The sequence below is a fragment of the Mustela nigripes genome, chromosome 3 (genome assembly GCF_022355385.1).
Source record: "Mustela nigripes isolate SB6536 chromosome 3, MUSNIG.SB6536, whole genome shotgun sequence".
Lineage (NCBI taxonomy): Eukaryota > Metazoa > Chordata > Mammalia > Carnivora > Mustelidae > Mustela > Mustela nigripes.
Window position 1 is genome coordinate 125,734,228 of NC_081559.1, and position 12,720 is coordinate 125,746,947.

The 12,720-nt window shown below is 39.7% G+C and overlaps 1 protein-coding gene across 2 annotated transcripts in view; it reads right to left on the reverse strand.

The window, feature by feature from the left end:
- TOX (thymocyte selection associated high mobility group box) overlaps positions 1-12,720 on the reverse strand; it is a 302,580-nt gene that overhangs the window by 124,311 nt on the left and 165,549 nt on the right. For both annotated transcript variants that reach the window (XM_059394620.1, XM_059394619.1), the window contains one exon: positions 6,967-7,209. In XM_059394620.1, the coding sequence (XP_059250603.1) occupies positions 6,967-7,209 (243 nt within the window). The remainder of the gene's footprint in view (positions 1-6,966; positions 7,210-12,720) is intronic.

Here is a 12,720-nt window from a genome sequence, read left to right on the forward strand (position 1 = left end):
TTGGTTTCAGTTTTGTGGAACCAAAGGATTTTTCTTAAACCCATGCATACTTAATACAGGTATTTTCTTATTCTACCTTTCTCCCAAAATGGTTCTGTAGTTTCTTTTTAACAACATGAAAACCCCAAGCAACATCATTTTCTTCTTAATGTCAGGACAACATTTTCCACTTAAGGAACCGTTCTATTCAATAGATTCCAAATATCTTAATGACCATTGAGGCTCGGGGCTATGGCGGGGGTGCGGGGGTGGGGGGGGACAGGTAAAACATTAGGAAAGCCAAAGTGACCATAGGAAAAATTACTAAGGGACCAAAGTGAAAAGTTGGGTGAGTCGTGAGTCTGGATCACAGTTGCGCGGTCAACAGAGTATGAATCATAGGAAAATGCTAGCCCTGGCCTGGGTCTCGGAGATCATCAACTAGTTCTGTGGTTTTCCATCTTCTCAGAGGACAGAAGCCGTTGTACAGGGGAACTTTTATAGGAAATGCGAACAAGTGAGATGAATAACACCACCACCACTCTGGCTGATTCTTGCCTTCCTCTGGCTCCAACAAGCTTAATTTGGACCCCTCTGATCTAGCCCAACCCTGCTGGTTACAGATGGAGTGCAGTAAATTACCCATGCTTAATAAGCTTATCCAAGGCAGGCCCTGGCCTTCCAGACTCTTGTTCCAGTGCTCTTCGAACCAGATTCCACTCTCTGAGAAGCTCAGGCTCGTCAGTTATGCACTATCAAAATAACTCAAGGGAATTTGGAGAAAAATGGAACTCTTACAATCTTGGGTCATGAGTAGCTGTTTAACTTGGACCTAGAGAATCAGAACTAATTGGCAGTTGTTTGACAGTATATACTAATAGAAATTCTACCCTGTTTTATAGACTGAGCTTAGAAAACAGGGATTTAAGAAAATGGAACCTTTTTTAAGTGCCAGGAATCAAACTTCTTGTGGGAGTCCCAACTGACTACTGACATATAAAATGGCACCAGCAAGAATATATAAAAAGGAAATGCTGGAAATCTGGGGAGGAAGAAATTTCACCCTAAGTGTGTTTCACTCTCCATATAGGTGTTTTTTCCTTTTCTTTTCTTTTTTTTTTTTTAAAGATTTTATTTATTTATTTGATAGAGAGAGAGAGGTCACAAGTAGGCAAAGCAGCAGGCAGAGAGAGAGTGGGGAAGCAGACTCCCTGCTGAGCAGAGAACCCAATATGGGGTTTGATCCCAGGACCCTGAGATCATGACCTGAGCTGAAGGCAGAGGCTTAACCCACTGAGCCACCCAAGCGCCCCTCCATATAGGTTTATGATAAATTTCAGAAAACAATCTAGATACTCTGGCCTGGCAACATTTTAATCAGAAAAGAAATCCCACTGAATGTACCTAGTACCTACTGTGTGACTGGCACTACTTTACAGACACTAACTTCTTTAATGTTCACATTATAGGATTAATTTTATAGATAAGAAAGCAGAGGCACAGAAAGGTTATATAAGTTGCTCACTGTCACAAAGCTGATGAGTGTCAGTGGCGGGACGGGAACTGAGGTGGTCTAGCCCCAAGAGGTTGGTTTAAGTGATAATGGTATATAAGGATACGCAGTAAAAGGTAAAGTCTTTTTTGGTGAATAGGAGGAATAGGAGGCTTACTCTTGTCTTTTTTTTTTTTTTTTTTCCTTTGAAGATGTGAAGAAGATTAAGGATCAAAGTATAAATAACTCTTTGGAAAAATCTCTCTCATGCATTTTTAACTCCTCCAAAAGAGTCAAGAAAAAGCTTGCTTTTTCTATTTCCTAAAAGATTGATTTATTTTTTTAAATTTATTTTTAAAGGTTTTATTTATTTACTTGTTTGTTTTAGAGAGAGAGATGATTTCTTTTAGAGAGTTCAGGGGGTGAAGTAGAGAGAGAGGGATAAGCCGACTTGGCGCTGAACCAAACCCTGATGTGGGACTTGATCCCTTGACCCTGAGATCATGACCTGGGCTGAAATCAAGAGCTGGACACCTAACTGACTAAGCCACCCAGGCAGGCATCCCTATTTGTTTGTCTGTTTGTTTGTTTTAGACACAGAACAGGAGAGAAAAGGAACCTGAGTGTCTGCAGAGCTCCAGAGGGAGAGGGAGAGAGAGAATCTCGAGCAGATTCCTCGCGGTGCCATGAGCCAACTCAGCCAGACCTCACAACCCATGCGACCATGACCTGAGCCAAAACCAAGAATCGAATGCTTGACTGAGCAACCCAGGCACCCCACTTTTCCCATTTATTTAACAAACTTAAATAATGCTTCCTATGCCAACAACTAGTCTAAGCAAGTCTTCAATATTCATTTAACCCCATGAGGTAAGGACTACTTTTATCCTTGTTTTTCAGGTAAGAAAGCTGAGGTATTTATGAGCTGAGCCACCGAGCAAGTCACTTAACCCCTCTGAAGCTCCGTTTTCCAATTGCGAAACTGAGATAATAAGACTCATTCAGTCATTGATTTCTAATTACGGACTAACTTTTTTATGTCTAATACAATAGACATTTGTTGGAAATGCTTACAATCAGTAAATCTGTATCACTTATGTTGCCACTAGGGATAAGAATAAGCAGACACAAAAAAATTTATCATTAAGATGAAATATCAAAAATTATATCATATATAATAATTTATATTATATAAAAATAACATATGTGACAGGGTAATACAACTGCATTTAAACATGACAACCAGCTCTAAAATATATATAATACTTAAATGAAAACTAAAATATGTCCACTCCGTTGATGCATTCAAATTCTGAAATTCCGTCATGTGAAGATACTAACACCAAGATGTGAGAACCACACTAACAGCAAAGAGTCGGGTTTAATAACATTGAAAAGCTTCTAGAAAATACAGTCAGAGATGGTTGATCATATACATAAATCTGCCTAGGGTGGTTTATACTCATAGGAACATAAAAGTTGCTGCAAGTTTATTATTTAGAATCTACAAGTGTTAGCTCTTATTATTTCTAGGCGAGCAGCTCTTACATCTGGATTTCTGTAGTCATGACTTCCTTGTCTGTATGAGCATTGATGACCTACATAGTGCACTCCTCACAAATATATTTCGACAATTGGCAAACTGACCAAGACTTTGGTTGTTAAACTTTGCGATCACATTACGCACACGCAAAGTTTTTAGGGAAGAGTTTTAGCTTGTTTTTACAAAGAAACATGAAGAACATATTCCATGGTCTTAAAGTTCCTTTCAAAGCAAGGAACCCCTGAGTGCTTTTGAAATGTAAAATATAGGGCTGTATGAAAGGTTGTTAGTCTTCAGATCCATTTGTATTTGGGAATGATGTGAAAACAGTTCAGTAGCCCATCTTTCTGTTCCCACTGTCACCGCCCTGTGTATCTCCTCAACACTTCTTGCCTGAGTTATGACAACTGGCTGCCCAGGCTTTCCACAACTCCAGTTTCTTACCACCACTCTCCACCCAGGAAGAAGCCAGAAGGATTTCCTCTGATTGCTTTCAAAATGCTTTTGCCTCGAGTGAAAACAGCCAATGGTTTCTTTGAATCCATCATATCAAGCCCATAGTCCTTTCATTAGTTTTTGAAGCCTTTGGTCAAATCTTCCAACTTAAAATAACCAACCTTGCTTTGCAAATGCTCTCAGATATGGCTTTTCTTTCCCTCTCTGTTTGTCCAAATCAAAACCACCTTTCAGACCCTGCCTGCAGCCCTACATTTTCCACTAGGTTTTTATAGACGACCTAAACCAGATTACTCTAACGTCTTCCAACTAGGAATTCCTACTGGGTTCATTGGCCAGTAAAACTGAATTAACATTTCTCCTGGCCTCTAATTGCTTCATATCTTATTCTGATTGCTTCATACCTATTTATGTTTTCTCCATAACTTACAAGCTTCTGAAGGACAGTGACCATGTCTTATCAATCATGTGAGCACTTTCAAACATTTAGATCATGGTAAGCATTTAAAAATGTACACACTGATGAGTGGTATTCTAGACATATGATACTTCAAAAGAGTCGAAGAGGCTCCTTGTTTCTCAAAGGAGTTAGTAAACTCCTATGAAGTCGGCCCTGCCAACTCTATTAGATTTCTATCACTTTACAACATATCAAACTCTGGTTCCTGGACTCCAGCCAGAGATCCCAACCTTGAAAGAGGATTCTTACAATAAATTTAATCTCTAAAACTACTTTCGCCAAGGCCACATTGACTTAAAAAATGGGTTTCATATAGATTTAATGTTAGAATCAACATTACCTAGACCTATGCTGTCTAGTATAGGAGCCACTAGGAACACGTAGCTATCTTAAATGTAAAATAATTCAAATATAATAAAATAAAAATTAGTTCTTCAGTCATCCATCCATATTTAAAGTGCTCAATAGCCAATGAATACTGCTATGAGACAGCATGACTAACAGAAAAGACATTATCCCAGAAAGTTCTATTTGTACTGTGTCAAAGTCCATCAAAGCCTCACCAAGACTTGGATTATTTGTCAGAGTAGCTTTTTACATGACAGTATAAAATGGTAAGGCCAGTACTGGGAGTAGGCAAAGTGGATGTCCTCCTCAGAATATAGTTTGGGAGGTATGGGAAAGACTCACCATCCTATGAAAAGTCCTGCTAGATGAGACTTGCCAAGAACCAGAATGGCATGGGGTGCCTGGGTGGCTCAGTGTGTTAAGCCTCTGCCTTTGGCTCACGTCATGATCTCAGGGTCCTGGGATTGAGCCCTGCATCGGGCCCTCTGCCTAGCAGGGAGCCTGCTTCCCCTTCTCTCTGCCTGCCTGTCTGCCTACTTGTAATCTTTCTCTCTCTCTCTGTCAAATAAATAAATAAAATCTTAAAAGAAAAAAAAAAGAAAAGAACCAGAACAACAAATTAGAGCTTCATCCCCTTAACGTGGGTCAGATGGGACCCCTCTGCCTTGCACAGTGTTAAAAGTTTCAAAGGAAATATCATGTGAAGGGAAAATACCTAAAGTTCAATTTTTGACATTGGGTTGGGTGGGGAAAGCATAAAGAGATTTGGATGAGGAGAAGGTCCAGATAGGGCAAGAGGAAAACACAGTGGCAGAAGGACCTAGAAAATGGTGCATTTCACTGTGACTAGATAGAGTTCTGAGCATGCCATTTAAGGATGGAGTGACTGCCATTTTGACAGCTCTGGGGAAATCCTTGATACATGTATGTCGAAGTTGTACACAATGCATGTATGCACATATACACCGAAGAAGCCTCAGTTAACAAGCGAGTGGTATATCAAGACGGTCCTCGGAATGCTAAGAAGGCAAATTATATAAAGAAAATATATAAATTATATAAAGAAAAAAAGGGTTTGGAGACTTAAATTACGTAATGGAATATCTCATTATCCCTTCTACAGCCCTGCTCCATTCACATTGTGAGAAAGCTTAGAGGACCGACTTGATAGTGTAATACACCGTATGCGTTCTTCTTCACCTTCTTAGCACACAGGTGGTGCCTATGAAGGCATCATTTGGATGCTTCATTGACATGAGAACTGGGTCTGAAGGCCAAGCCCCAAAGAGGAATGGACATGTGACTTCTCAAGGTGACTACTTTTAAGTACAGCATGATTTAGATTTACGAATTTAGCATTTTCATTTAAAAATCCATGTTCTATTTAAGGAAGCCATAGTTAATACTCTTAGGACCAATCTATAGAGGTAGAATAAAAAGTCGAGGCAATAATTTTCTGCCACCACGAGTGATACGAATGAGTTCTCTTTTGACCACTGAGCTAGCTGCCAATTCTTAAGAGAATCTGGATACTATCATAGCATGAAGCTCTGGGCTTCATTCTTGAAAAACGACTTCAGGGTTTCTTTTGACACCCCATCCCCAACCCTTTATATTCGTGATTAACAGGAAAACCTTTCTGTGAATTCACTCAAGTTAGAGATACATCCCCAAATGTTTTTGATTAGTGATAATGTAAATGCTGCCTATCAGAAACCATATAAGATGAGCAGTTAATCAATTTGTTCATTGTGAGCCCGACAGCTCTGTTGAGTGACTTACCAAAATGACAATCGAGTTACACGTACTGTTAAGTTATTGAAAAACGGAAACAAAAGAGTGCTAATTAAAAGTCACTGTTAACCTCAGGGAGAGTTTTATGATAAGGTAAATGTTCTGTCCTTGGCCATATACTGCAGAAAGTATTTTTCACTACTTGCGATACAGACAGAGAAATTACTAAGGTTTTAGATGACACACAAACCAAAAGGAAAGATTTCATTACAAGTCAGTGTTTCTCAAACATGGGATGCTTGTTAAAAATTCAGATCCCTGGACTTTGGGGTAGAGGCTGGAAATTTAATTTTTGCTGGTTTTCCTGGACAATACACATTCCCACTAACTTTAAGAAGTACAGAACACTCGAAGGTTCAGGGGGACAATGGATCCAACAGACCGAAACACTTTAATGGAGATAAATTTTGATCACTAAAATTGTACTGCCAAAATAAAAATGAAGATGGTTTTCTTGCTTTCCTATCCTATAAATCTGTGGGAAATGGGGAAGAAATCTAGTTGAACAGCAGTTCCTGTTCAGAAGATGTGAGGGTCTTTCTTGTAGTGAGAAATCTGTCAGCAAGTGAGAGGTGGCCCTTTTAAGATAACCTTTTATCTGAAATCTACTTAGACATTTCAACTTTATGATAGGGCCTTCAGTGTCTAATAGTGCTTAGAACTTTGAGTACGACGTAAGAGTGATCAAACAGGTAATTAATTGATTTTTGCCCTGAATTCAACAGAAGACAGAAAATTACTTCAGGAACTTACAGAGAACATTTTCCTTAGTTAAAAACGTATGCCTCGTTTCAGAATCCTGTGTTACTACAATGCAAAACTTCTCCCATGAAAGTCAACCTTACCCTCCTGTGTTCCTCGCTCCCCACCACCAATCGGCAAGCAGATTCTTACCACAGAAATGGAGTTAGTAAGCAGGGCTCCGTCCTGTCCCAGCAAATTGGAGACGGTGATTTCAGGTAGGTCCATGTTTTGTGGATGAAACGGGAGCAGGCCATTATGGTTCATGGGGTGACACAGAGAGTGGTAACCAGGTTCGACTTCATTCACGTGTACCAGAGAGTGGTCGGGAAGGGAAGGGGGGGTGATTGGTGGAATGTTGAAGTCTTCACTTTCCAGGCTCGGGCCAGGGTAAGACTGAAAAAACAAGGGATATTGTTGCAAATTATCATCCCCCTTCTTCTTTGTCACCATGAACAAACACACACGACCGTTCAGATATTATTACAAGCAGCCTTATGGATTTGGCAAAGACATTTCAAACACGCAGATTACCCTGCTCTCATTTCATGATGATGTATAGAAGAAAGCTGCCTCAAAGGTATATCCACTCCTTGTATAAAGAGTACTTCCATTAGGCAGGTTTGTTTTTCCAAGAAACTGAACTCAAACAGATATCAAAGGTCCCATTAAAATTTTCTGGAGTTTTAATCTAGCTGAATACCTTTTTCATGGGAATTGTGGGGAAGGAGGCAATTTATAAAATTCATTTTTTTTAAAGATTTTATTTTTATTTATTTGACAGACAGAGATCACAAGTAGGCAGAGAGGCAGGCGGTGGGGCGGGGGGGTGGGGGGAGGCAGGCTCCCTGCTGAGCAAAGAGTCCAAGCCCGATTTGGGACTCGATCCCAGGACCACAGGATCATGACCTGAGCCAAAGGCAGAGGCTTTAACCCACTGAGACACCCAGGTGCCCCATAAAATTCATGTTTAATTAAGCATGTTTCATAGGACTTCCTACTGCTCAGATCATGAGACATAATCAAATGAATTCCAGAAGTTCTGGGGACAATTGTTTTTGAGTTTTGGAAAAACTGCGTGCTCGCAACTGACAAAAGAAAAATAATTCAGTAAAGACGTAACTTGGGCATTTTATATAAGTGTGTTTACATAGAAAGTTTGGCCTATAAAAAAACATTAAAAACTATTTTTATTTCAAAGAGTATACCATTAAAATAAAATGAAGATTGTTTTCTTGATTTCTGGCTATTCACATTTATTTGACGTTCCTCTAAAAAGCTGCTAAATAATACTGCTGTCATTTAGATTTTGTTCAGCTAATTTGAAAGGCAATATCACACTGACATTGTTGTAATACTAATTGAGGAATAAAAGACCATCATTAAAATAAATAACAACATATGTGGGGCTTTTCCTTTTGGAAAGTAGCTTTAGAGAAAAGAGGAAGGGAGGGAGAAAAAAAGGAAGGAAAGATTATATTAGGACACTCCTGTTTAAAACGGAAAGTGGTAAACATTGAACATTTGAGGAGGGACTGGATAATAAAATATTGTTCCCAATTAAGATCAAGGCATAGCGATACTTAGCAGTCCTTTATAGAGCAGGTGTTATAATAAAAAGGAAAAAATTGGGGTCCTGATCCCTCTCGCAAGCCTATCTTCCAAATGAAGCATGTCTTCCTAGTATTTGAGTGCCCAAGTAACAGAACTTGTCTAACAGCACAGAGCCGGCTGAAATGGGCAAGATTTGAAATGAGCAGGCAGAGGGTAGGAGCCAAAGAAAGTAGTGTAAGGTATTCATTGGGTGTTCAGCCAATAAGCTTCATGTTCCTGCATCCAAGCGCCTCAGGTTATTTTTTCCAGATGGCGTCTATTTGTCTAACAGAAAGAAAATCTTCAAGTTGCACTTGCTAAATGTTGTACAAGTTTTGATCTATTTGTTTAGGTGCTGTCAGAAGACATGATGAAATGAAGCGCTCCTGGGAACATCTGGAATTCAGACCTGGTCACGTAGAGGCTCCTGTGGGTTAGCAACTGGGCGGAGTGGGGGTGGAGTGTAGGTGAAGGGAAAGATTTGATTCATCTCTGCGGATAACTGTCCTTGAATATCTAGAGTTCTGTTAACAAAATCACCAGCTCTAAAGTTTAATCATCAGGTACCAAATTTTCCTGTTTATAGTTTAGATCTCTTGTCTGAAAAATAGTCGTGGTCGGTGTCAAAACCCTAAGTTTGATGAAATTCTCGTTTGCTTGGTATATTTCAGACCTTGAGTCTATAGAGGTAAACCATCAGTTCCTGGTACAAGTATTGACCTAAGAAGAAGTATGAAAGATTTGAAGTGGGAGGTGGGAGAGAGAGGAAGCACGAGTATTCATGCTGGTTTTGTAAAAAGTGCTGTATGAAGTCCTTTAAATCATTTAATCCTTAACAATAATCCTGTGTGTGGCTACCATTATCCCGTTTTCCTGAAGGGAAATCCAGACTCGGAATTTAAGTCACTTTGACTCAGCTGGTAAACAACCAGCTCAGAATATATTGAGGGATAGACACATGCTGTGATATAGAAGCAGTTTAATTGCTACTATTTTATTAGGAAAAATGATACAAAGTTGTCAATATCCAATGGTCTTGGACCAGAAAAACTTAAGAACTAACATTAGCTTTGGTCTCAAGTCTTTCCTTATCCCAAGTTCCATCCCAATGCCTATCCCACTAAAATATTTACTCGGTATGAACACAAGAATGCATAATTTGTCTTTGTGTTGACATTTCAGAAGTGAAGTTATTCATACATCTCTTTTAAGAAGTTAATGGTGTCTGTTTGAAACTTCCCTAAATTAGGTACAGCTAATGCCAGGGATAAAGGAGAAAGATGTTTTTAATTTTATAAATGCTTTTAAGCCTCTGGAAATACTCAGGGATATTCTATCCATGGTTTACCATAAACTTTACATGCTAGCATTTCTTTGTAGTTAAATCTTAATTTGTGATGTTTTAAAGGAGGGTTTAATTGGTATCACTTTACACCGAGTGATAACAATTGCACTGCGATTTAATAAATCTACATGGTTTATTTTCATGTAATTGCACATTAATGTTATTTAATCCATGCACTTATATACCTAAACCACAGATTCCACAACTTAACTGGTAATGGGTAGTTACTTGGATCAGGAATTTTAACAACATAAGGTTACTTAGCAGTTTCTGTTCTTTAATGTTAGAAGTCATGATATGATTATTTGCCATGAACCCATTACAATGTAATGGGTGCCATATAATAGTATCAGGATTATTGTATGAATGTCAAAATGTCACAAAACTCACAAAAACTCCAATGCCAGACTAATTACTAATTATTTTTTAATGTGGAAGTGAATAAGCTAATTCCTCAATGTTGATTTCTGTGATTTGACATCTCTATTTTAATTTTGAAAAACTTAGTAAGAATAAATTTGACTTAACAATAGTAAGATATATATTATTAGAGAAAATCGCAGTTTGGGAAGGAAAGCATTACAATAGGATATGGTCGAGTGTTTTCCTTATTCTCCAGTAGACTTCCTGGTTACAATCTGTATTTGATATTTGTTGAATGGATTAACAAATGAATCACTGAATGAAGGAATGAATGAATGAATGCTAAAATGACTTTTTAAAGCCATGAAATCTGTGAAGATGGCATTGTTATTCCAAGGGCTTGAATATACACCCTGTATTCCCAAGACTTCCCACTAGTCAGCTGACAACACAGTATATAACATTAATCTCTCTGCATGTCAGGAAGCCAGACACATCCTGTTAGAGATACAAAGGCTTCAGCTGCCTGAGAAAGTCTGGGGCAGTGTAATTTCGTGTCCCTCTCTGGCTGCTGATCTGTCCCTCTGAAATGGCTTGCACTTACCATTTTATAGAGACACAGAGGTCCCAGAGGATTTGTAAGGGTGAGTTTGGGGCCCCTGGGTTCTCAGAAGTTGTTGGAACCTAGCCCCTCTGCAGGTTGAGCATCAGCTAAGGACCCCAAGGAAGCCTCAGCTCCAAATCGGGATCCCTTGACACTGGCAGGTGTAATGTCCCGTGCCTGGTTGGCAGCAGGGAGCATGGAGGGGATGAGAAAGTACGCTGAGCATAGGAATAGGGACCTTGGTGATGAGATCAGGGTATGGGCAGTCAAAGAAGGCTTCTGTTAAGGCCATCCCTGGGTGACACGGTGGGCCTAATATACTTGTCTACTGACTTAGGGTTCTTTTCTGACTTGGGCTTATTTTCTTCCCTTGAGTCTCAGGAAGGCCATGAATTTCAAGTATTTTTCATTCTCCAGCTGTCTTGGGACCAATGTCCTTTCTAAGACCTTTGCATATCCCCTGAGATAGATGATTAAGCGTCCCTTACCCCCACCCCCAGCCTAGATTAGAGACCACCGATGTCTCAGGTCCTCTAAGAATCTATAGGGCTGCAGTGCTTGGGTGGCCCAGAAGGTTGGGCCTCTGCCTTCCGCTCAGGTCATGATCTCAAGGTTCTGGGATTGAGCCCCGCATCAGGCTCTCTGCTCAGCAGGGAGCCTGCTTCCCCCCCTCTCTCTGCCTGCCTCTCTGCCTGCTTGTGATCTCTCTGTCAAATAAATAAATAAATAAATAAATAAATAAATAAATAAATAAATCTATAGGGCTGGGTTGCCGAGTAGAATTCTGGAGAAGAATGGTTGTAGACTTGCAAGGTGGTCTCTTATTCCTTATCCCACTTTATAGTGCCTTTTACCCCTTCCAGTCTAGAGATAAGATCCTTATCAGCAGTCTGAGCCCTACAGCTTGCCTCTTCCTCAGGGAACGATAAAAGTCAATGGTGACCATCTACACAGAGAAAAACATGTTTAGGAATAGCGGCATGAAATTCAAGCCAATACTTTAAATTTTATCTTGGATCTTCATCGTGTTAATGAAAGGCACATTGGACAGAAAGAAGCATGCAAAGTTATTTGCTCTACCCCGTAGCCAGTCTGCGTGATCTAAATGATTTAAAGAACTCGAAGTTTTATCATTGCTACGTAAGCAGACTCTCCCTGATCTTCAGGTACTCCCTCGTCCTAGATGCAGGAGAGTCTCATCATATTGCTGGTGCTGGGATAGGACAGCTCTACTCTAGGGCGGGAGGCTCTGTACGTCCCAGTGTGACCAGGGAACAGAAGCCAAGAGTCATGGGATGTGGACTGGAGTGGGCTATCCTGTCACAAGGCTTGGCTAATTCTGCAATACATGTGAACTTTTCAAGGCCACCTGGGGACCATTGGAAGCATTAAAGTAGTAATTTCAAAATATTATCATCCTCAAGAGAGTATTTTCATGGTTCTACATAGTAAAGCCAGTGACTGTTTCAAGTCATTTTCTTAAAATCTCACCATTGGTATTTGCACATTTACTTATAAAGTGCTATGTCTTTCTGTAATGAGAAGGGGATGGATTTTTAGATGGGTTGAGAGTACTCATAATGATTCCTCCAGTGACTGATAAGAATGGCCAAGAGTGTATTGGAAGGAATGGAGACTCTGGAGTCCAGTAGAGAGGAACTAAACTAAGTGTGCTGAAACATTTAATAGTACAGGTTCTGGGGCAAGTTTCTGATTCCTTGAGCCTCAGTTTCAGAATCTGCTTCATGGGGTTCTTTTGCGCATTGAAAGCAAAAAAAAAAAAAAAAAATCAGATAGAAAGTCCTTGATAAATGACAGCTCTAGCATAGCTCTGGTTATTATTAAATAGGTTTATACATGCCATGGATTGGGTCATGGCCAAGAAAACAAACAACTACAGACAGTGATGGAGGGGATTTAGACACCATTATAAAGGAATTTCAGTATATTTGCCATTGATCCAAACTCATACTGAAACAGAGTGCAGCCCCATTCATACATA